Source organism: Festucalex cinctus, chromosome 10 (genome assembly GCF_051991245.1).
Source record: "Festucalex cinctus isolate MCC-2025b chromosome 10, RoL_Fcin_1.0, whole genome shotgun sequence".
Taxonomy (NCBI): domain Eukaryota; kingdom Metazoa; phylum Chordata; class Actinopteri; order Syngnathiformes; family Syngnathidae; genus Festucalex; species Festucalex cinctus.
The window spans coordinates 27,161,563-27,186,720 of NC_135420.1; the positions used below are offsets into that span (position 1 = coordinate 27,161,563).

At 39.9% G+C, this 25,158-nt stretch overlaps 2 protein-coding genes across 17 annotated transcripts in view; both read left to right on the plus strand.

The window, feature by feature from the left end:
- ptprfa (protein tyrosine phosphatase receptor type Fa) overlaps nt 1-10,828 on the plus strand; it is a 42,764-nt gene extending 31,936 nt beyond the window's left edge. For 10 of the 15 annotated variants that reach the window (XM_077533382.1, XM_077533387.1, XM_077533386.1 and 7 more), the window contains 17 exons: nt 528-737; nt 898-1,061; nt 1,199-1,210; nt 2,061-2,173; nt 2,315-2,347; nt 2,758-2,855; nt 3,925-4,048; nt 4,123-4,298; nt 4,376-4,495; nt 5,970-6,124; nt 6,272-6,557; nt 7,743-7,921; nt 8,006-8,132; nt 8,224-8,349; nt 8,424-8,578; nt 9,655-9,790; nt 9,985-10,828. In XM_077533382.1, coding sequence (XP_077389508.1) covers nt 528-737; nt 898-1,061; nt 1,199-1,210; nt 2,061-2,173; nt 2,315-2,347; nt 2,758-2,855; nt 3,925-4,048; nt 4,123-4,298; nt 4,376-4,495; nt 5,970-6,124; nt 6,272-6,557; nt 7,743-7,921; nt 8,006-8,132; nt 8,224-8,349; nt 8,424-8,578; nt 9,655-9,790; nt 9,985-10,053 — 2,283 coding nt within the window. In that variant the 3' untranslated portion in view covers nt 10,054-10,828. The remainder of the gene's footprint in view (nt 1-527; nt 738-897; nt 1,062-1,198; nt 1,211-2,060; nt 2,174-2,314; nt 2,348-2,757; nt 2,856-3,924; nt 4,049-4,122; nt 4,299-4,375; nt 4,496-5,969; nt 6,125-6,271; nt 6,558-7,742; nt 7,922-8,005; nt 8,133-8,223; nt 8,350-8,423; nt 8,579-9,654; nt 9,791-9,984) is intronic. The other 5 variants (XM_077533385.1, XM_077533395.1, XM_077533389.1 and 2 more) reach the window with 1 other exon arrangement.
- A 401-nt stretch (nt 10,829-11,229) lies between these two features.
- On the plus strand, nt 11,230-24,795 carry kdm4aa (lysine (K)-specific demethylase 4A, genome duplicate a). 2 transcript variants are annotated; one of them, XM_077534700.1, is made up of 22 exons: nt 11,230-11,348; nt 12,556-12,720; nt 12,791-12,966; nt 13,158-13,272; nt 13,347-13,540; nt 14,600-14,649; nt 14,715-14,818; nt 14,939-15,076; nt 16,179-16,387; nt 16,450-16,583; nt 17,184-17,578; nt 17,688-17,784; nt 17,877-18,061; nt 18,877-19,081; nt 19,165-19,241; nt 20,064-20,119; nt 20,205-20,313; nt 20,442-20,630; nt 21,629-21,799; nt 21,882-22,001; nt 22,938-23,030; nt 23,329-24,795. In XM_077534700.1, the coding sequence occupies exons 2-22, from the start codon at nt 12,583-12,585 to the stop codon at nt 23,467-23,469; spliced, it is 3,096 nt and encodes a 1,031-aa protein (XP_077390826.1). In that variant the 5' UTR covers nt 11,230-11,348; nt 12,556-12,582; the 3' UTR covers nt 23,470-24,795. The 2 variants fall into 2 exon arrangements, with proteins under 2 accessions (XP_077390826.1, XP_077390827.1); XM_077534701.1 differs by having other exon boundaries at nt 17,691-17,784.
- Nucleotides 24,796-25,158: the final 363 nt, after the last annotated feature.

Consider the following 25,158-nt stretch of genomic DNA (forward strand, 5'->3'; position numbering starts at 1 on the left):
TTGTATTTTTTATTTTATTAATTCAATCTCTGATGTAATAACCTTATTTATTGATTGATTGAATTCTTATTTTTCATTTTATTATTATAATTATTATTATTAATTCAATCTCTGGTGTAATAACCTTATATATTGATTGATTGAATTATTTTTTATTTTATTATCTGTTCTCATTGCTTGCTGGACATGTAAATTTCCCAGAGGGAGCCATCCCAAAGGGATCAATAAAGTCAAGTCTAAGTCTAAGTCTATTGCTAGATATCTTTATTGGACAAAAACAAAAACAGAGGGAAAGTGAATTCATGTAAATATACTTTTGATAAGTTTAAACAATATAGACGCAACCAAATTCTTATTATGCACACCTTATTTTAGCTCAGTTGCCAAAAATAAGATCAAGTGTTGCCTCATAAAGTCTCATAACTTTCTCATTGACACAATAGAAAAGAAAAACGTTTGGCGACAATGGATTCCATCAGTCGTGGGAAAGTTTTTTTTTTTTTACATTTTTAAAATCTTTTGTGTAGCTCCTGGAAGGCGAGGATGACGCCCGGAGGAAGCGGAGGCAACTTGAGAGCGACTTCCTGCGGCCGTACGTGGCGGCCAAGCTGGACTCGCTTCCCGAGGTTTTCACGCTGGGTGACGGTCACGTGTACCACGGCTTCCGCAACAAGGCGTTGCCAGGGCAACAGCAGTACCGATTCTTCGTGCTGGCTGAGCTGACGGACCGCGACTCTGTAAGAGTCTCCACCGCGTAATCAGGTCGCAAAAAAAACAAAACAATACAGCGACAAGTGTGAAGAGAAGAAATGATAAACAACATAAAACGTTACCTCGTCTTGCGTGCTTTCCAATTGTATGCTCAATGTTCACGTTTGCCGTGCGGCCCCTTTGTAGCAGAGGACGCTGGCGGCCAGCCCGTTCTCGGACGCCATCGCTGTGAAGCTCCACAGCGGGATGGCGCGCCACTCCGAGGACCCCGAGATGCTTTGGGTGATGGGACCCGTGCTGGCCGTCATCCTCATCGTCATCATCGTCATCGCCATTCTGCTCTTCAAGAGGTCAGTGACTCTTGAGTTGCGCGCAACCGCGGCACGACCTCTTCTTTACATGACAGTTTGCATTGGACGTCATGTTCTTGACCTTTGAACTCTTTCTCTGCTTGCTGCTTTTCTTCTCTCTCGCTCTCTGGATGCAGCAAACAAGAAAGGTAAGTGAGCCCCTTGTACTTTTTCTTAATTTTTTTTATTTTACTATACACCTATTCAGTGCTACTTTTTGTCATTTTTTTCAATTTTATTTTATTAAATGCATCCTGATAAGGACAGGCGATATAGAAAATAGATTTTATCAGTAAGACTACCGAATGAATGAATGAATTCTGAGCTTTCTCTTGACAAAAAAAAAAAAAAAATGATTTTATTCAATGTTTTTTTTATTCAATGCTAATTTTCCAATTCTGCTTTTTAAATGTTATACAATGCTTGCTTACCTGCTTTTTTTATTTAGTTTCTTCAAACTATATTTTCAAATTACTTCATTATTATTATTATTATTATTATTATTATTATTATTATTCACTACTACTGTTTAAATGCTACATTTGTAATGTTACTTTACTCATTGCTACCTTTTCAATGCCACTTTTTCAGTGCTGCAATAATCATCCTACATTATTCAATGTTAACCTTATTCAATGCTGATATTCACTGCTGCTTTTCCATACCAAAGATACTTTTTAAAAGTACATATTTAATGTCACGTTATACAAAGCTACTTTTTGAACGCTACTTTTTCATCACTGCTCTTTCAATACTTTATACTGAGCGACATGTCCAAATTTCATTTTTCACTGATACCTTTTCAATGCTACTTTTTTAGTACTCATTATAACTTCATGTAATACCACTTTTCCAAACGACATTATTCAGTCAGTTCCACTTTATTCAATCCTACATTGTTTAATGATATTTAAGTGCTACATTGTTAATGTTACATTATTCAATGCTACCTTTCCAATGCTACTTCATTCAATGCACTGTTGGTCTTTTCCCCCCCAGGAAGCGAACGTCTCTGTCATCCAAAGACGAGCATATGGCGGGCGTGAAGGACTCACTGCTGGCCCACTCGGCCGACCCCGTGGAGATGAGGAGGCTCAACTATCAGGCGCAAGGCATGCACGCGCACAAATACACACGCTCACACCGTTGCTTTTGATCGGCAAGCTATTGTGTGCACAAATCACAAAATCCACACCTCCCATCACTTCCAGTCCACTGACCCGTTTGTGACGTTTTCCTCCTCCTCCCAACAGGTGGCAGCACCCTCAGTTGTCCAACCACACCAAGTGAGTTGTCATTCGTCTCACCCAGAAGCCGACCCACGTGTCTCTAAGGACCTCAGCAAAGTTTGATTTTCTTACTTTTGAGGTCAAAATTTTGGATGTTTCTATTATGATGAACATCATCCACGCCATGGGTGTCAAACTGAAGACTCGAGGGCCAGATCCGGCCCACCACATCAATTTTTTGGCCTGTTAGATTTTTTCTTTTCATTTTACAGAAAATCTGGACCAAAATTGCATATTTTTTTTTATTCTTCAGGTTTTACTGATATTAACTGATGGTTTTCAATTTGGGGTCCCTAAGTAGGTGCTTAATTTGCATATACCTTGGGCCGGCTTTGCTTTAGTGCTTGTGTTTGTTTTGTCTATGTGAGCTCGTCTTTTCTCCACCGTGTTTGTGATCTCTCTGCTAGGAATGAGACAACATCCTCCCATCGCCGCCTGCGACCTGGCCGACCACATCGATCGACTCAAGGCCAACGACGGCCTGCGCTTCTCGCAGGAGTACGAGGTAGTACGCGCACCGAGGTTATTAGTTCACTAAAATTAAGGAAAATATCCATCCATCCATTTTCTTGACCGCTTATTCATCTTCGCGGGGTTGCTGGAGCCTATCCCAGCCGGCTTCGGGCACCCTGAACTGGTTGCCAGCCAATCGCAGACTAATGAAAATACGAAAACTGAAATTCCAAAAACAATTTAGTTGAACAAAATAAAATAAAAACGAAAAATGCGTTGAAAAAAAACCCAAAAACTAACTGAAACGACATTTAATGTTTACAAAGCTAACTATAGCTATAATTATAGCAAAAATGTCCTTTGTTTTACTCCTTGGTAATTAATTTAATGCATGAGCCTTTGTGGATGATTTTAAATGTGATTTTAAGTAGATTTATTTCGATATTAACTGGAATAAGGACGATTGAAAATGTGTCACACAGAAGTGACGTCATTAAGCAGCAGCCAATAAAAAAGCACCATCAGATGATGTCACTCCCATGGCGTTTTTTAAATATTGCACACAAGTAATACACATTAAAAAAAAAACATAAAACTAATATTGAAACTAACTAAAACTAAGCATTTATAAATAACTAAAACTAACAGAAGCACCCTGAAAACTAATAAAAACGAACTAAATTTAAAAAAACTAAACTCAAAACAAAATCCAAACTAACTAAAATGAAGAATTCCAAAACTACAATAACCCTGATGCACACACACGAACGTACATGCACACCTTGAAGCACAAATACCTCAAAAGTTATTGACCAAATCTTATGCATTATCATTAAAAGATGTTTTTTTTATTTTATTTCATTATGTTGTACGCTGACCTTGAGTGTCTTAAAAGGCACCTATAAATTCAATGAATTATTATTATTATTATTATAATTATTATTATTATTATTATGCAACTTAATTTTTGAATTGTATTGCATTTATATTTCTGTGAATCGTAAATATTGCAACAGTAGTGATCGTATCACATTGCGATTGTTATTGTAACTGGCGTGAATCCAAAGAATTTTTTGGACGGATGCGTGTAACGAAGGCGACGTTTACGTGTCTCCCTTCAGTCCATCGACCCCGGTCAGCAATTCACATGGGAACATTCCAACATGGAGATCAACAAGCCGAAGAACCGCTACGCCAACGTCATCGCTTACGACCACACCAGAGTCCTCCTCACGCCCGTGGACGGTGAGCGCCAAGCGTTGCGGTTTTCAACCCGCCGCCCCCACGCCCGTTTGATTCCAATGCCGTCCTCGTCGCAGGCGTCCCCGGCAGCGACTACATCAACGCCAACTACGTGGACGGCTACCGGAAGCAGAACGCTTACATCGCCACGCAGGGGCCGCTGCCCGACACCCTCGGAGACTTCTGGAGGCTCGTGTGGGAGCAGCGCACCTCAACTGTCGTCATGATGACGCGCCTGGAGGAGAAGTCGCGGGTGCGACTGCGATGACGATTGTGAGGAAGAGGAGGATGTTGATGTGCTTGTGTGTGTGTGTGTGTGCATGTCTGCAGGTGAAGTGCGACCAATACTGGCCCAGTCGTGGTACTGAAACCTACGGCATGATCCAGGTGACCATGTTGGACACTGTGGAGTTGGCCACCTACAGCGTACGCACCTTCGCACTCTACAAGGTCAGGCTAATGCAACATACTTATCATCAACTCAATCATATTTAAAGTTTCTATATATCACAAATGTTTCTCCATTTCAAAATCAGGAACTGCCATTAATGACTACAGACGTCACAGATCCATTTTAACTGGACTGGTAGTGAATGAGTTAAAGCCCATACACCTCTGATATACCATTTTTTAATCTCATACACCTGTAATGTACCTCTATACATGTACAATATTTATATCATATTAAATGTTACATATCACTAATGTAGTTTACAGTCATCATTTAATGTACACACCTTTATGTACCACATTGTCATACATCTTTTATGCACCATATTTACATCATTTTTAGTGTTTATACACCTCCAATGTTACGGAAGCATATTGCATTTTTTGAGTTTTTTTTTTTTTTTCTGACTTTTTTTTCTGTTTTACTGAATATTTTCTTTTGTCATAAAAAAAATATATTCCGAAAAACACACAAAAAAAGTAACAAGCTCCCCCAAAAAATATGTCAGAAAAACAGGAGGGTTTTTTTTATCAAGTGAATGCAGTACGCTTCCGTACCACTGTAGCAATTTTACAATATATAATTTCTATGTACTCCTAATTTACCAATTTTACATGAACATATTTTATTTACATTATTAATTTAGATCACATTTATTGTATACACCCTTATGTACCACATTAACCTCCAACCACCAGTAATGTACCTATTTGACATCATACTTAGTGTTTTGACACCTCTAATGTACCACATTTTTATATTTATTTTTTACATACATCACATTAAATGCTTGTTTTTCATGTTTCTGGGTTCAAAAGGAGTGGATGATGAACATGAAAGGGTTGAAAGGGAGTAGCTTGCATTTACGTCACGTTTAACTCATTCAAACCCAAAAACGTGGAAATATGTTTTTTAATATTTTCTGCTTCACTCCCACAAACTGATTTATACGTGGGTTTTTTTTTGTTTTGTTTTTTTTACGCAAGCGCATACAGAAGGATTTGATGCAGTTTCTGACATGAAGAGGTGGCTTAAAGCAATGGTAGTTATTACAATAAACACCCAGAAGGTGGCAGCAGAGTATAAGAGATCGGCAAGGGCCATGTTGCAACAAGCTCTTTTTGGCAGTGTTTTTACCGGGAATGTGAATAATGATGAAACGTAGCTACATGCTAATGCTAATTCCTGCAAAAGGAAAACAGATACAAATATTTTTTTTTTCCCTGATGAAAGAAGAGACGCTAATCTTCCTTTTGGGAGGTTCCATGTTTGTATAGCAATAGAACACAATATTTTGTGGGTTTTGCAAAATCAGTCAAAATCTAGTAAAACACCGAAAGGGGTTGCTTCATTGAAAATGGTTGCGAGTGAATGAGTTAATGTAGGCACGGTACCGCGAGCGCTACATATTGTTCGTCATATTTGATGCCTGTATCATATTGACCTGATATTTGACGGTCATGTTTGCTTTAGAACGGTTCGAGTGAGAGGAGGGAAGTGCGGCAGTTCCAGTTCCTGGCCTGGCCCGACCACGGCGTGCCTGAGTATCCCACCCCCACGCTGGCCTTCCTGCGCAGGGTCAAAGCCTGTAACCCCCCGGACGCCGGACCCATGGTGGTCCACTGCAGGTAAACACGCAAGAAAGTGTCGTTTTCCTGCTTCTTGACTTGATAACGTCACGGGCAGGAGTCAATCGAACCAGAACACAAGCGTCAAAACGCTTAGCATGCATGCTAGCATAGCCTGATACGAGCGCGTTGACACCCGGTTTCCAGCGCGGGGGTCGGCCGCACGGGCTGCTTCATGGTGATCGACGCCATGCTGGAGCGCATGAAGCACGAGCACTCGGTGGACGTGTACGGACACGTCACCTGCATGAGGGCCCAGAGGAACTACATGGTCCAGACCGAGGACCAGTACGTCTTCATCCACGAGGCCCTGCTGGAGGCCGCCGTGTGCGGAAACACCGAGGTGGCCGCCCGGAACCTCTACGCGCACATACACAAGCTCAGCCACGTGCCACCTGGGGAGACCGTCACCGCCATGGAGCTGGAGTTTAAGGTTAGTATTGCTTCATATTTGGCACGCAGAAAATTCATTGATTGAACATATGAAAATATAGAAGACATTTTTGCTCTTGTTTTTTAACAGCTTTGAAGATACTGTAAAAATGTGTGGTGTTTTATGATTAGCGTCTATAAGCAACAAATGTCACAATAAGTTTTGAATATTGAAATGAACCATATCGAATAGAAAATCGTATCGTTCCCAGACTTAATCGCACCGTATCGAACTGTTCTGCTATGAAAGATAACGTTTTTCAGTCCAATCGCAACCTGTGTATCGAGATACGAGTCGGCCTCATGTCAGACATTCCCACATCGAGTGAGCACTTTGATGCATCTTGAAGGTTTTCGGGAGGTGTACCTAATGAATCGGCTAATCAGTTTTCCGATGTTTAATAAATATGATCTTTTTATATCATATTGTCGCTGCTATGTGAAATACACAAGTCACCCCCCCCCCCTTTCTTTTTATTTTTGTTTTTAGGATGAAACTGAATGCAGACATCGCAAAAACGTAAATAATAATAATACTAATAATAATAATAATAATAAAACATAAAAAAACACTTTGAAAAACAATTATGTACATTTTTTCCCATTTTTAAATTTTTATGTTTTTGGGATGAAACTGAATGCAGACATCCCAAAAACGTAAAAAAAAAAAAAGAAAGAAAAAGACTAACACTTTGAAAAACACTTAATGTCAATTTTTTCCCTTTTTTTTCAATTTTTGTGTTTTTGGGATGAAACTGTGCAGACATCCCAAAAACGTAAAAAATAAATAAATAAATAAATAAATAAATAAAAACACTTTGAAAAACTCTTATGTCAATTTTTTTTCCCCATCTTTTCAATTTTTATGTTTTTGGTATGAAACTGAATGCAGACATCCAAAAACTGTATTTAAAAAAAAGGGGGGGGGGAAATGGACATAAGTGTTTTTCACATTCATATATGTATTATATAAAATGATAAGGCATGCTAAATAAATCATAAACAAGCAAAATGTGGACCCTAAATAATATTTGTCTGCGTAATATGTTTATACCAATAAATGTATTTTCTTATGGTAATATTTCTACATTGAGTGCGTATATATTGTAATTATTTGATCTGAATTATTTCCACATACCCAGCAAAGCCACCAAACTTATGCTTGTGCGTGTTTGTGTGCGTGCAGAAGTTGGCCAACTCCAAAGCGCACACCTCCCGTTTCATCAGCGCCAACCTGCCGTGCAACAAGTTCAAGAACCGGCTGGTGAACGTCATGCCTTTCGAGTCGAGCCGCGTGTGTCTGCAGCCCATCAGAGGCGTGGAGGGCTCCGACTACATCAACGCCAGCTTCATCGACGGATACAGGCCCGTCCCGGTGCATGTCTGCAGCGCCCCCCGGTGGCGCTCGCCTGTAACCGGCCAACTTAAATTTGCCTTTGCTTTCACCAGGCTGCAGAGAGCCTACATCGCCAGCCAGGGCCCCTTGGCGGAGACCACGGAGGACTTCTGGAGGATGCTGTGGGAACACAACTCCACCATCGTTGTCATGCTCACCAAACTGCGCGAGATGGGACGGGTAAAACATCAATGGAGAACATTGAAATGTAGTAGGATCCGTTGGGTTCAATGTTTGCGTCAGAATCTAATAGTCGGTGTCTACTCTGCAGGAAAAATGCCATCAGTACTGGCCCGCTGAGCGCTCAGCCCGCTACCAGTACTTTGTAGTGGACCCCATGGCTGAGTACAACATGCCGCAGTACATCCTGAGGGAGTTCAAAGTGACAGACGCCAGGGTAGGTGGCGACCAATCGTTTGCCGTCATTGCACTGGCCGCAACGTGTGTCGGAATTGACCCCTGTTTTAACAGGACGGCCAGTCAAGGACTATCAGGCAGTTTCAGTTCAGCGACTGGCCCGAGCAGGGAGTTCCTAAAAACGGGGAAGGCTTCATCGACTTCATCGGACAAGTCCACAAAACTAAGGAGCAGTTCGGCCAAGACGGACCCATCACTGTGCACTGCAGGTGAGCGTGCCTGATGCCGATCCATGGACATCCTTCCTGACTTTAAGGGACACTTAACTTGTTTAGTTAGTTAGTTAGTTAGTCAGTCACTTTTACGGTCAGTCTGTCAATCAGTCTGTTAGTCATTTAGTCTGCTAGTCAGTCAGTTAATTAACTAGTTCGTAATTTTGTTTTGTCAGTCAGTCAAGTAGTTAATTGGTTAACTAGTTAGTCACTTTGTCTGCTAGTCAGTCGGTTAGTTAGCTATTTCGTAATTTTGTTTTGTCAGTCAGTCAAGTAGTTTTAATTGGTTAACTAGTTAGTTTTTTTTTCTGCTAGTCAGTCGGTTAGTTAGCTATTTCGTAATTTTGTTTTGTCAGTCAGTCAAGTAGTTTTAATTGGTTAACTAGTTAGGGTTTTTTTTCTGCTAGCCAGTCGGTTAGTTAGCTAGGTCCTATTTTTGTTTTGTCAGTAAGCCAGTCAAGTAGTTAATTGTTTAACTAGTTAGTCATTTTGTCTGCTAGTCAGCCGGTTAGTTAGCTAGTTCTTAATTTTATTTTCTCGGTCAATCAATCAAGTTGTTAATTGGTCAACTAGTTAGTCATTTTGTCTGCCAGTCAGTCAGTTAGTTAGCTAGTTTGTAATTTTGTTTTCTCAGTCAGTCAGTCAAGTAGATAATTGGTCAACTAGTTAGTCATTTTGTCTGCTATTTAGTTCGTCAGTGAGTTAGTTAATTAGTCAGTCAGTAAGCTTACTCGTTAGTAATTTTGTTAGTTGGTCTGGTTGTTTTAAAGTGCTACATAAATAAAGTTGAGTTGAGTATAGTTAGTCAGCTAATTAGTCGCTTAGATAGCTACTTAGACTACGTGACTGACCGAATAACTAGTAGTTAGTCAGTTATTCAGGCAGTCACTTGGTCATTTGATTGCTTACATAGTAAATCATTTAAATAGTCAATCAGCTGTCTGGTTATACGGTAGGTAAGTTAGTCAGTCAAACATTTTGTTAGCTAGTTCGTCAGTTATCTCTGTATCGTGAGTCAATCAGTCAGTGAGCGTTGTGATTGGTTGCACCAATACTGCGTGCCCGCCCACCAGCGCCGGCGTGGGCCGCAGCGGCGTGTTCATCACGCTCAGCATCGTCCTGGAGAGGATGAGGTACGAGGGCGCCGTCGACATCTTCCACACGGTCAAGACCCTCAGGACTCAGCGGCCCGCCATCGTGCAGACCGAGGTAACCTTTTGTGTGCTCGTCCTTCCGCACTGCCCAATTACCAAAAAGAGGCTTTTAGAAACTGTCGTGAGCAGGAAAAGCTCATTTGTTCATAAGTGCTTTAAGTGGCTCAGTAAGGTGCAATAAAATGCGTAGCTCTGAGTAAACTTCAACGTGAAGCCTTTTGACCTCTTGATAATGTTTGATGCTTTCAGGACCAGTACCAGCTGTGCTACCGGGCCGCCCTGGAGTACCTGGGAAGTTTTGACCACTATGCAACATAACAGCACATTGACGAGCACCCTTCTGCCAGCCATGTTGACTGTGTTCAGGTGGTCCGCCAATCGGCGACCGACTCCCGACTCTCGGCGAACCCTCCCGGGTCCCTGAACACCCGTTGCCCCCCCCGTTTCGTTGATCCTGTACAAATGATTTTCTATCACGTCTTAATCTTTTCACTTTCTATAAGCACTGCTGAGGACATGTCTTTTTCAACATGCTCCCACATATTATGATCATGATTATTGTTATTATTATTATTAATACTCACCTGCTGCTACTTTGTTTTTCTACCATAGACATGATGATTATACTCTAATGTTACTTTTATTTGTTTTGGGGGGGGACAGGTCGGGGGGGTTCCTAACTTTTTGACCATGGAGCACTTCAAACAAACGGATCAAACTTGATGGCTCCGAAATGTTCTTCAGGATGTTGAGCCACTGCGGGTCTGGTTGCACTTCCTGTTCCTTACACGTGAGCCGTGGCCTAGTCGATAAGGAGCGTGCCCCGAGATGTTGGGATTTTGGAGAGATATAATAATAAAACAGAGGATATCTGTCACTCCAAAGATGAGGAAATATAGTTTGTGTGGCTTAGAGTTTTTTTTTTTTTTTTTTAGGTGGGTGGGCAAATAGAAGTGCTTCAGTCATCTGTGGATGAGGCAAGATGCATTAAGTTCAATAAATCTCTCTATATTTTATGTTGTCTCGCATATGTGATCTCCTCTCTATTTTTAAATAAAAAAATCATGCAAATAAAAGGACTTGAAAACCTTCATGTTCAGGCGCCTCTTTCCATTTCACTTGTATTTATGTCTATTTATTTCTGTATTTATTTACAGTGTGTTGTCAGTGCCTAAGCACTGTATAGGACGCTGTACATACAGTACTGTGCTGTTAAACTATTATTATTATTACTCATGATCGTAGTCATAGCCTGTAGATGCCTGTGTTGGTACTCACATTCAGAGGTCAAATATAATTTACATGCGTGCAAATGACAAGAAAATATCATTAATTTGCTTTATAATACTAATTTGATTACTTTAGTGCACATAAAAGTCTTAATTAATCGCGTTACTTGCGTATTATAAATTAGAAAAAAAAAATGGAGCCTTCTGATTGGTTGTCAGACCAGGAAGCCCCTCCCTCTTACCCCATGTAAACAAACCCACACTGGGCATGCGTCACCGCCGTAATGGAGGACCGTCTTTTCTACCCGGACTTCGCGTCTCTCTTTCTACTCCGCTAACTCGGCGGCTCTTGAGGCCGAGCGACACGTCCGCGTTGCTTTCCACGTAAGTGATTTTGAACACTTTCGCGTGAGGTTTGCGCACGGAAAAGTCTGAGCAAAAGCGAGTTTTGCAGCGTGGAGAGACGGCAAGCAACAAGCTGTTTGCTAATTGTGCTAACTTGCTAAGCGAGGGGCAGCTGTCAGTTTTCAGTGCGCTCAAATTGCGACACTTCTTCCCCTGTAAAATTTCTCCTTTTTCACACGCCGACGAGTTTTTATCGCACACTTTGTATTGCTTCAAGTAGTCTTTGTGTCTTTTGACTTCCGAGTTGATTTTTTATCCACACATCGCGAAGAGGGCTGTCCTCCTCCGTTAGCGGGTTTAGCTAGCAAAATATTTTTCCGAGGAGCTTTGCTGTCACTGGGCCACAGCCGGTGACAGACACGCCCTTCAGCCAATCGGAGGCCAGCATGAGTATAATTGGCTCGCTCAAGTAGGCGGGCTCGTTTGGGATTGGACGGTTTGGTAGCGTAGCCTCTTTATACCGACACCAAGTTTACGTTTATTTACTTCATTATATTTCAGATTTCTAACTAGCTTTCTGCCTTCTAGGCACTTGTGTCAATAGCACTTTCTGTTTAAAAACAGATTTGACTTGAGAACAATGCTTCTCAGCAAGTGCGTCAAGTAGAAAGAAAAAAATGACAGGGGCCTTGTTTTACGATATACGACGCTTTCTCACTTGACTATTGCTGTTTTTATAGCATAATCATGAACTCGTTCAGTTGCATTTAATTCATCATTCATGTTGAAATGTGTAAAAATTAAAAAATATTGATGTATTACATATCTCTGCCCTATTTACAACACTAATAGCCCTCTTTTACGTCAAAGATGTTAAATTTGCTCTGAGTCTACGCTTGTAATGCAAAGCACTCATCTTAAATCATCATTCCTCATTGTAATGAATGGAAATACCATTAATCTGTGGCAGCATCCTCCCAAAAATGTATGAAAAGTTGTACTGTGCTGTATATTGTACTAATTAAATAAATGAAAATGTAAATTGGAGTGCACTTGCATAGTGCTTTAACGACAACTATGGTGCCTCAAATGCTTTAAAAACCTTTAAAAAAACAAACAAACAGAAAAAAACATAGTAGAAGATAGTAATGACATCATTTTTTGCCGCAACTTTTGCTATCACATCTAAGCAAAAATAAAAATAAAAAAAATCAGCCAATCACCAGCAAGTGCTATCTTTTTCCAGCTTCCAGCAGAACGAAGACGTCCCACGATGAGTGGCGACTCGGCCCCCCAGAGTGCGGCCTGCAGGATCATGACGTTCACGCCGTCTGCGGAGGACTTCCGAGACTTCCGCCGCTACGTGGCCTACATGGAGTCTCAGGGAGCGCACCGAGCCGGGATGGCCAAGGTACGACGGCTTTGTGGCGTCGCCTGGTCGAACGTCCTACTGTGATGTCCCCCCCCCCCTCCGATTGCAGGTGATCCCGCCCAAAGGCTGGAGGCCACGGAAGACGTACGACGACATGGACGAGCTGGTCATTCCCGCTCCCATCCAGCAGGTGGTGACGGGCCAGTCGGGCCTCTTCACGCAGTACAACATCCAGAAGAAGCCCATGACTGTGCAAGAGTTCCGCAAGACCTCCAACATGGACAAGTAGGTTTCACATGCCAACGAGAGCAAAGAGGGGAGTAGCTGATATTATGTGCTATTTATACAGACTCGTATAAAAGCATTACAAATCGATACTTAATGTGTATATACAGAAGTAATTGGCAACAACTGCACTATGAAACAACATTCCACTTGGATATACATGACGCTGTAAGTTCTTTCTCATTTTCCAGGTTCTGTCACCCGCGCTATGTGGACTTTGACGAGCTGGAGCGCAAGTTCTGGAAGAATCTGACGTTCAATCCGCCGCTGTACGGAGCCGACGTCAGCGGGAGTCTCTACGACCCGGTGAGGAGCCAGGGATCGGGCCGCGGACCGGACCGGGTCGCGGTCTTGCTGAGTTTGATTTGTGGCTTTTGCAGGACGTGAGCGAGTGGAACATCGGCCGCCTGAACACCATCTTGGACACGGTGGAGCACGAGAGCGGCGTGAAGATCAAAGGAGTCAACACGCCTTATCTTTACTTTGGCATGTGGAAAGCCGCCTTTGCCTGGCACACAGAGGACATGGACCTATACAGCATCAACTACTTGCACTTTGGAGAGCCCAAGTCCTGGTATGGCACTTTATCTACCCTTCGACCCCCTTCCAGTGGACCTGAAATGGGACGCCAAGTCAATGAAATTGTTTACAGTAAAGTGTTCCCTTGTTTATCGTGGCTTCATGTTTCGCGGATTTTTTTACAGCATGCTTTTTTGTTTATTTTTAATTTTTTTGTTTTTTTTTTGGGGGGGGGTCTTTGCACGGGTGTATCTCTCAAAATCGTCCGACCGGGGACATCCGGGCATCCGCGGATTCATCTCAATAAGACCTTTCCAACGGTGTCTGTCCTGTCCCTCCATGACATTGCATTCCCGAGATAGAAAATAGAAAATATATACTGTACTGTATAATAAATAATTTGTAAAAAAACAACATACCTTTAACTGAAAAAAATGACTATATGAGAAAAATAAAATAATAATAAAATGATTAATAAAAAAAACATTCATAATAAACTAAAAATCACACCAAAACAAAAACAAACATTTAATAAATGGAAAAATTATATACTGTGCTGTATAATGAGGAAAAAAAACTTAATGGGAAAAATAATGGAAATGGGGAAAAAAAAGAACATATATGATGAATGAAAAAGCATTTATAATTAAGTAAAAATCATACCAAAACGCAAAACATATCACGAAAAAATATATATAATTAACGGATGTATTATTTATTTATTTTTTTAATTCATTAATGCAGATTTCCACTATCACGGGTAGTTTTTGGAACGTTAACGCCTGCGTTAAATGTGGGGAACACTGTATATGTAATATTTAAATTTGTATTGAGTTTGTGGAATATTGAATTAATCAGAAAAATCCCTTTTTTAATCCATCTCAGGAGCAGCCATTTTGTCACTTGCTGTCGACCAAAAATGACATCACTGTGCCTTAAGGGCTTAGCTTGCAACTGTTGTTCATTTTTTATAGACGTCAGTTTCCATTTGGGCTGGCAGTGAATAAGTTAAAAGACAAACTCGGGCTTAAGATTCTGTCCAATTTCTACCAAATTAAAACCATGCTTAAAAATGAGGTATTTATTTGACATCTTTTGTTGATGTTCTGACCAGGTACGCCGTCCCGCCGGAACATGGGAGGAGATTGGAGCGTCTTGCCAAGGGTATGTACTTTGTCTTCATCTTGTTGTTGTCGAAGAAGGCGTAACTGTGACGTGTTTGCGGCAAGGCTTCTTTCCCGGGAACGCTCAAAGCTGCGAGGCCTTCCTGCGCCACAAGATGACCTTGATCTCGCCGTCCATCCTCAAGAAGTACGGAATTCCCTTTGAAAAGGTGACACTTGCCTTCACTTTCCGGTTGACACACAACATGAAAGCAAAACAATGCGATTCCCTCCAGCGCGTTCCGTTGCTCAACCCGTTTGGTAACGCTCGGTCGGGGTGACTCGTGCAGGTGACGCAGGAAGCGGGCCAGTTCATCGTCACCTTCCCGTTCAGCTACCACGCCGGATTCAATCACGGCTTCAACTGCGCCGAGTCCACCAACTTTGCCACGCAGCGCTGGATCGACTACGGCAAGCAAGCCACGCTGGTATGCCAGCTTCCACACAAATACAAATTGATGAAGAGAATTAAAGAAGGCTTTCTACTGATTAATTACATTTTTATTTTATTGGCAAACCAAAAATTACGAATTTGTATTTTAAAAAAAAAAGTGTTTTGTTAACATTTTTAACTTGATTTCAAATAAAGCAATTATTTTTATTTTTACAAAAATATAGTTGTTTTTTTTTAATTAAGATTTTAATTACTTTTTTCCCACATTAAAAAATTGTCGAACTAAAATCCAATTTAAAATGTCCGTTGAACTTAGAACATATTAAATTTAAATAAATAAATGTAATTATAAAAAGAAATCTGAATATTAATCACACTTTGATTAACTTTTTAAATTGTAAGGAATTAATTACATTAATTTAAAATTAAAAGTGAGAAATGAAAAAAAAAAAATTAAAAGAATTTAAAAGAAATTAAGATTTTAACTTTTCATATTTAAAAAAAATTGTTGAACTAAAATACAATTTAACATGTTCATTGAACTTAGAACATATTAGATTCAAATAAATACATTTTATTATAAAAAGAAATTTCAATTAACTTTTTAAATTTTAAGAAATTATATTATTACTATAACTTTTAAAATTAAAAATGAGAAATGTAAAAATAAAAAAGTTAATTACAAGGATCTAAAAAAGTAATCAAATTTCTTTTTTTTTTTTTTTACATTTTCACAATCATTTTTTAATTAAATGTTTAGTCACTTTTTTAATTTGATTACATTTAATTACCATAGTTTAACCACTTAACAATACAAAAATAGATTACATTCTTAAAATTTAAAAATGTAATTTATTTTGTTCCATGTTAAAGGTAGATTAGAACAAAGTTTATTTTTATAATAGAATAATTTCTCATCATTTAATTTGATAATTTTCTGGAAACGTGGAATGTTGAGAAAATCGAGCTAACAGTGATTTATTTGATATTGCGATGCTACAATACAATCACTAATTATCCAAATGATTATTGGCTATATTATATGACTGCAGTCAATTAACTTGTGACTCAAGTGTCGTACTGGTCTTCCCGTCACATTTTCTGACTTCCTGTCTGACCGCGCTGCCACCCGTCAGTGCTCGTGCCGCCAGGACATGGTGAAGATCTCCATGGACGTGTTTGTGCGCAAGTTCCAGCCAGAACGCTACAAGCTTTGGAAGGCTGGCAAGGACAACGCTCCCATTGACCACGCCAAGCCCACGCCGGAGGCCGCCATCTTCCTCAAGGGAAGCCCGCCCCCCGACGAGGTCGACGACTCGGGCGACCGCGACCGCCCGCCTGCCAGGTAAGCTCGCACGTGGACGGGTGGCGTCCGGCGACGTCTTGACGGACGTCTCCGCGCCTCAGCCCTAAAGCTCAGACAGCCGCCAAGCGACCGCTCGCCGCCGATGACGACGTCAAAGAAGAGTTGGCCCAAGCGGAGGCGGAGCCAAAGAAGGCCAAGATGGAGTCGTCCGTCCAAGTCGAGCCAGACGCGCGAGGTAAAGCTTTCGGGAAATAACTCATAGAAATGTTGCAAAAATTTGTATTTAAAATTATAACAGTTTCTTTTTTTTTATCAGATATACAAAATACATTAACTCATTCACTGCCAATGACGGATATACACGTCAATGGGAACGGAATTGACTTAACTCATTAACTGCCATTGACGGATAAACACATCAATGGCAGTGAATGAGTTAAATACATTTTATTTTTCAAATCAACAAAATTAATTTCAAACCTTTTTTTTTTGATGAAACATTTGATTACATTTTTTCTATAGTTATATACATATTTCATATTTGTTTTGTGCGTTTAGAAAATAAAATTTAAATGATTTATTTTTAGATTTAAAAAAAAATACAATTGCTTCTATAAATTTTTCACACTAATTTTGGAATGAAAGTTATTTGATTAAATTTATTTATACACACTTTCAGGAAATATTTGTTTTGTGCGTTTATAAAATACAATTTAAATGATTTATTTTTAGATTTTTAAAAAATACCATTGCTTCTATTAATTTTTCACACTTTCCACACATAAGTAATTTTGGAAAACAAGTATTTGATAAGGGATGGTATTTTATTCCCCAGACCAGACAATCAAATTGGAGTCCAAGCCACAAAAGAAAGAAGTCAAAGAAGAGGAAGAAGAAGAAGAAGCAAAGCCTGACAGACAAGAAAGTCCATCAAGAAACGAGGAGGAGGAGGCCAACCCTGCCACAAACAACATGCCAGAGTCTGCAGAAGGCCAGTTGGTGGCGCCGTGCTCTGTGGAAGCGAGCGGCGAGAACCCTGAGCCGAACGGCGGCGGCGAGGAACCCGAGCCGGCCAGCGTGTCGCCACACAAAGCCTTTCAGAGGACGCTGAGCCCCGCCGATGTCCTGCACGTGCACAGTTACGCCAAAGGAGACTACGCCGAGGAAGACTCCGCCCCCAAAGACGACGACGACGACGACGTCGGCGAGGATGACAAAGACGTCAGCAAAGTGAGTCTTGACGAGATGACTTCAGTGTAAAATAGGTGGCAAAAAGAAAAAGCTGGGGAAGAGTGAGCTTTTTCAAGGGTTGTCAAATGACAGTACCGCTTGTGACCAGCAGGGGCCAGAAGAAGCACGGGGCACGGTGGCGCAAAATGATCTGGGCCAGCTGCCGGGGCACCACCCGCTCATCAAGGACGGCCACAGCGATGAAGGTGCGCCCGGGGAGGGACTGCAAACTTTTTTTTTTTCTTTTTTTTTTCTGGCCACGGGTTTGATTCTTCAGATGTGCTCGTGTGTGTGTTAGACGCTCCAGAAGAGGTGTCTCCTGTGCGGGAGGGCGGTCTGGGGGGGGAAGGCTGGGCCAAGCCTCTGACCCACCTGTGGCAGAATCGACCCCCCAACATAAAGAGGGAGCGCGAGTACAACCAGAGGGCAGGCGCCAAGCCGCCCTACTGCTCCGTATGCTCGCTCTTCGTCGCATACCAGCAGGTATGGGATATTTTTATTTAGTAGTATTGATTTTATTTTGAAATAAATGTCAGGAGATTAAAGTCAGTCTTTTTCAAAGGTGTAACGAGGGATCAGTTGTTGTTGTTTTTTGTTGTTGTTGTTTTTTAATCTTTTTTTTCCTGATTTTTCCAAAATTAAACAAGTTTTTTTTTTCATACTCATGGCTTTTGTAGATTAAAATTAATTTCTAAATATAAAGCAAAAAAAAAAGATAACTAAATTTCCAAGACCAAAAATCAGGTTATTTTAGATAGTTGGAATTTGCGAGATAAAAAATTAGCACTTTTAAAATAAAATGTTTGGGGGGGGGTTTTCCCCAAAAGGAAAAATTCAGAATCTTATGAAAATGTAAGATTTTTTTCCAAGAATAAAATTGCCATTTTTCAACATAGTCCTTTTTATAATACTTTTTTTTTTTTTTTCAAAGATCAATATTTTTTAAGATAAAATAAAATCATAAAGAGATTTTTCCAGATAATCATGATCAGATCATAAGACAGATTTTTTCTTACTATGTAAGGTTTTTATTTTTACAATAAAATAATTTTCAGATAAAAAAGCAAACATTTTTTTTTTTTTAGACGAATAAACAAGTCAAACTAAAATTCTTGATTTTTTTTTTTTCTTCCTTAAAAAAAAATAATTATATTACTAGAAACCATGTTTGAATTTTCCAAGACTAATTGTATGTCAAAAAGTATGATGTTTTTTATTTATTTATTTATTTTTATTTATTTATTTTTTTTGAGAAAACCAGTCATGGCAAAAAGTTGTAACATTCTTCCCATTCCCAGACGGAGGGTGCGAGCGGCACCAATGCGCCCGTCATGGTGGCGGGCGGGCACATGCGCACCAAGCCGCTGATCCCGGAGACGTGTTTCGCCACCACCACCGAGGAAGACTCGGAGTGCGAGGAGCCGCCGGTGACGCCCCGCCTGGAGGAGGACGGGACCAGCCTCCTGGTCAGCTGCTCGCACTGCAGCGTGCGCGTCCACACCAGTCAGTCACGCCGCCGCCGCCACCGTGCCCGACCCTCCCCGACAGCCGCGTGCTCACCTCGCTCGCCATGTTGTCCCTTCCAGGCTGTTACGGCGTCGATCCGGCCAGCGTCAGCAAGGAGTGGAAGTGTGCCCGCTGCAAAGCCAACGCCATGACGGAGGTTAGGACATCCGCCGCCGCTGCAATAAAATGCTCCTTTAAACCAAAAAAAAACAAAAAACTAGATGAAAAGGTTTTCATTTTTATTAATTTATTCTTCTTATTATGATTATTATTGTTGTTGTTGTTACTATCATTATTATTAAAATAGCTTTTTTCCAGAGTTTTATTTTATTAAGAAAAAGATCTTTTTTTTTTTTTTTTTTTTTTTTTTGAAAGTAGCAAAATTGCAAACTCAAATTGTAGATTTTGAAAATTAAACTGGCACAATTTTATGGGAAAAGTAAAATAATGTAAAGTAATGCTTTTGGATTATTATTTTTTTTATATATAGAACTGTTATTTTTCAAGATTAGTGTGCCTTTTTTTCTGAATAAAAGTTTTATATTTTCAGGAAAAAGTTGTCATTTTTCAAGAATAGTTTAAAAAGTCCTAGTATATTTTTTTTTCCCCAATAAATCTCATTTTGAAATATTTTTTTCAAGTCATCATGAAAAAGTCAGAGTTGTGGGAATAAAATCCCAATATTTTTTTAAGATTTTTTTTTTTCATGTCTTTTTTTTTTTTGTTTAGTTATTTTTAAATCTTTAAGTGAGTCTTTTTTTTTTTAAGATTTTTTTTTTATAGATGACTGACACTTTAATTTAAAAAAAAATCCCACAGAGTGACAATAAATCCAAAAAGTGTGCATACCATTTTTTTTAATTTTTTTTTATTTTAAGTTTTTGTTTTTTATCACCAGCATAAAAAATGACCGATACACAAAATCTGTGCATAGATGTTAATCGTTTGAAATGTTTTTGTTCTTGTGTGTGCCTTTCAGAACTGCTGCTTGTGCTGCCTGCGGGGCGGCGCGCTGCAGAAGGCCAACAACAACAAGTAGGTTTGTTTTGCGCTTTGGTCGGCTGTTGAAAAATTGCCGCATTGCCGCACGTGGACTAACAAGTGGGGCCCGCTGTGACAGGTGGGTGCACGTCCTGTGCGCGGTGGCCGTGCTGGAGGCTCGCTTCGTCAACATCACGGAGAGAAGTCCCGTGGATCTGAGCGGCATCCCTCTGCAGAGATTCAAACTGGTGAGCTCACGGGAGGGGAAAAAAGATGAATCAATGAAGAATACAGAATATAGTAACTTAGGTGCCATCAACGATATCAAGATATGCCTCGAATAATTCAGTCGGGCATTTCCATATCATCTTTGCAGAAGTGTTACTACTGCAAGAAGCGCATGAAGAAGGCGTCGGGCTGCTGCGTGCAGTGCTCGCACGGGCGCTGCCCCACCGCCTACCACCCGACGTGCGCGCAGGCCGCCGGCGTTCTCATGCAGCCCGACGACTGGCCCTTTGTCGTGCACGTCACTTGCTGTCGGCATAAAGGACCCGCGCACATCCAGGTAAGCGCGCGCACATGCTTCTTTTTGACTTTAGTCTGTCGTGGAGGTTATAGAGAGCTTTTGGGTTCTCCCAGAACAGGAAAAAGAATGGTTTAAAACAGATGTTTTAGTATAAGGGTTGAAAAAAAAATAATAATTTTGTGAAAAAAAAAGTCTTTTTTTATTATTATTTTTTTTTGTACATTCATTAGGGGGAAAAAAATGTTTTCAAAAAATATTTGTAACTATTTTCTCAAGATTAAGTCATTATAAGTAATAAGATGTTTTAACAAAAAATAATATTTAAAACTTTTTTTTTTGTATAAAAGTTCACAAAGAATGATGCTTGAAAAGAAAAAAGTTGTAATATAAAAATAGAATATTTTTTTCCGAGGAAAAAAAAGTTGTTAATTCTTGGCGATATAGATGTATATTTTGAAGTTTGTATCTTTTGTATCAAATGGAATGGATGCTCTTAGAAATATTCAAATTTTCCAGATTAAAAATCTAGATGTGGAATAAAAAAAATGGAGAATGTTTTGAAAATGTTCTTCTTTTTTTTTTTTTTTTTTTTTAGAAAATAATTTCTACAGGCAACAAGTATGTAGTCATATTGTGAATAGTTGAATTTTTATAGTTACATTTTTCAAGATAAAAGCTTTGTGAAGTTTCTAGAAAGAGGTATATTTTTGAATTGTTGAATTAAATTTTTTTCCCAGACAAAAAAAATAGGTTATAAAACTAAAGTAATACTTAATTTTAATAGTCGTAGTTTTTCAAGAAAGAAAAAAAAAGCTGAATATTTTCAAGAAAAAGATGTATGTAAAAAGCTATATTTTTTTATTTAATTATTTTATATTATTTATTATTATTTGTAAAAAAAAAAATTTTAGTATTTTTTTTTTATTAATTTTATTTATTTTTATTTTTATTTCTTAGTTTTTTGTCTATATTCTTGACAGTAGTCATGTTTTTTGAGATTGAAGAAAAAAACCGTGTTTTGCCTTGCCACGTGTCAGCGCAACAAGGCGGCCATGCAGGAGCTGACGGTGGGCCAGAAGGTGATCTGCAAGCACAAGAACGGTCGCTACTACCAGTGCGACGTGGTGCAGCTGTCCAAGGAAACTTTCTACCAGGTCAACTTTGACGACGGCTCTTTCAGTGACAACCTCTTCCCCGAGGACATTGTGGTGGGTTCTTCCTTTTTTTCACACGCACGCTTGAATGCGGGGAAGTGCGTCAAAGCACACTTTGTGCCGTCTGAACCGGCAGGGCCGAGACTGCGCCCAGCTGGGTCCGCCCCCCCAGGGTGAAGTGGTGCAGGTGCGCTGGACAGACGGCCTGGTGTACGGCGCCAAGTTTGTGGCGTCCCGCGTGGTCCAGATGTACCTGGTAGGAAACAAAAAAAAAAAAAAAACGCCTTTACACCTTTGACCAATAAGCCGCTGACAAACACATTAGGGCCAACTCCATTTTGCACATTTCACTAGAGAGGGATGGAAAGTTTTTAAGGCTGCCACCAAATCACAGTTTGGCATTTTGCAAACCAATTGTCTTTTGTGTTATTTTCTCAAAATTAGACATTTGCAAAGGTCTGATTTTTGCTTTGGAAAGCATTTATCATCGTTTTGCCAATGTTGGCGCCCAAACCAACGGAACGGAATCCTCATGACATTGTGCATATTCAGCACCAGAGGTGGCAAATCCAGATCCAGAAAGTAAAAACCCTGCCACAGTTTGACTTTAGCCTCAGGTGCTAGCTTAACTAGCTATTTATCTCCCATGATGCTTGTTTACCTGCTAGAATGCTAGCTAGAGATCATCAGGGGCTAAAGCCAAATTGTGGCAGGGTTTTTGCATTCATGTGCTAGCTAGCTAGCTAGCATCAGGGGCTAAAGCCAAATGGTGGCAAAGTTTTTACTTTCAGGTGCTAGTTAGCTAGCTTCCTCGCTAGTTCCCATGGTGCTCGTTTACCTGCTAGGAAGCTAGCTAGCTAGCATCAAAGGCTAAAGCCAAATTGTGGCAGGGTTTTCATTTTCATGTTCTAGCTAGCTAGCTCCCTAGGTGCTCGTTTACCTGCTAGGAAGCTAGTTATAGCTAGCTAGCTAGCATCAGGGGTTAAAGCCAAATTGTGGCACGGTTCTTACTTTCAGGTGCTAGCTAGCTTCCTAGCTAGCTCCTATGGTTCTTGTTTACCTGCTCGGGAGCTATAGCGAGCGAGCATCATGGGCTAAAGCCAAACTGTGGCAGGGTTTTTTACTTTGTGGACCTGGATTTGCCAACTCTGTTCAGCTCTGTCAATTTGAAATAAGGTCCGTGTTTGCGCAGGTGGAGTTTGAGGACGGCTCGCAGCTGACGGCCAAGCGAGACGACGTCTACTCGCTGGATGAGGAGCTGCCCAAGAGGGTCAAGTCAAGGCTGGTGAGTGTATACAAGATGGCGGCACGCTGTTTCGTTGAACATTCTCTATTTGAAAGAAGAGTGAAAACAGGAAGTGGGCCTATTTCAAGTTCAGCCTAGTTTTTGTTGAATATTATATAGAATGTCAAATCCTTTTCAATCCTGCTTTTTACGCCTACACAAAGCAACGGCTCAATTTATGAATGTACATCGGGTCATTATTAATCGTGTACATTGTCAGATAAGTTGATGGAATTTTCAAATTGTAAATTACAACCTGCCAATTTTTGTGATTATGATCTCTCATCGTTGTGCGCAGTCCAAAGCGTCGGACATGCGCTTCGACGGCATCTTCGAGGGGAAGGAGATCATCCGGGAGTCCAAGAGGCAGCGGGTCATCAACTCGCGTTACCGCGGCGATTACATCGAACCCGTCATCTACAGAGCCATCATGGAGTAGCCCACCAGTCAGGACCACTTGACTTTTTTTTGTTTTTTTCATGACTTTTTCTATTCTTCCCAAACGGAGGTAAGGGCAGTATTTTTCATTCTCCCCCACCAGAAAGCAACAACACGCAGAAAAATGGCGGCAAAGTGTTTTTTCACTTCATTGACCTCACGTTTATGTCCGGGAATGTGTCTTCACTTCACGCCATTCAATGCCTATGACCTCATTACACGTGCGGCGCCCCGGACGTGACTTGGGAACAAATCATTTCATTCAGATCACATGCGCGCACAAAAATGCTCATTTGTTTGTTTGATACCATTCCAATTGGATGTCTTGGTAAAACAAATGGAGTACACCTTTGCAAGAAACTGCATTACGGTCTCTATTGAGAGAAGGTGCACTCCATTTGCTGACCTGAAGGTCTGGGAATGACAATCATACAGTTCTGCCTTGACTCATGAGTTCAATGTGGCCGCAAATGAACATTTTGAGCACATATTTTTCTTATATTGTGGCCATGATTTAATTCCCCACACCCCAATGTCATGTCCGGGTCTGTATACACCACTTTACATATGACTGCATTCACACAAACACATTTGTACTTTTTACGTGATTTTTTTTTTTCCTTTTTTTTTTTACTTCAACTTGGTGCTTTTCAATGCCTTTTTATACACAAAACAAAACAAACCCATATTTTATTCATTAGTATGTTCGCTTTGCCGCCTGCCTAGCTTGTCATTGCTACATTAAAAAAAAATTATATATGAGTTTTTATACAGTATTATACATACATGTACATATACAGATCATACATATGTGTACATCTATGTATAATATAGACACATAGCGATAACATATGGCATTCAAAAAAAAAAAAAAAAAAAAAAAGCAACTCCACAGGTAGCGAGGCTACGCAACAAACATGCTAAGCTACGCTAACGTAACCAGACGTGTCATTCCACCGAATGGACGTTTGTTTTGTCTTTTTCCGAAAGTGTCACAGATGCTATTTTTGCTACCCCAAACCGAGAGATAGAGAGATAAACATTTTGGAATAGAATTACACTTTTTAACGTCTTCCCTTCAACTTTGTAATTTAAGACTAAAGCGCTTTTAACTTTTAGCAGGGCAGCATTTTTGGCTGAGAGAATACTATTCATAATTTTTTTTTTTTTTTTTTTTTTTAAATAAGTGTCCGTCTTTTGTAAAAGATGTTTGTGTTTTGTGTGTAAATGTCAAAATACACTTCCAGATATTAAAGGATTTTGTAAAAGTTGTTTCAGCAAAGAAAAAAAAATATATATATAAAACAAAATATTAGTAAATTTCAAATCATGTCATTTTTTATTTTGGCTTTGTATTGAAAGGTGACTGTACTAAACTACGGAAAAGCACGAGGCGTCTATTAGCGGTGTTTATCAAAATGCTCTTTAAAAAATAAAAATAAAAAAATAAATACATGTAGCAATATTAACTTAAACGACAATTGCTTATGGAAAATAAATTTTCGCCTCGTCTTCATCCGTCGATGAAAATTCATACTTATTTGGTCCCACTTATTGTTTATTAATGAGGGTTTTAGTCCGGTGGAAACATATTTATAATTTTTGTTTAGTTTTCGTTGACGTTGTGAAAATCGACGTGTAATTGACACCCATTAAAATTGCTTTGAGAGAAAAAAAAATTCTTGCACAA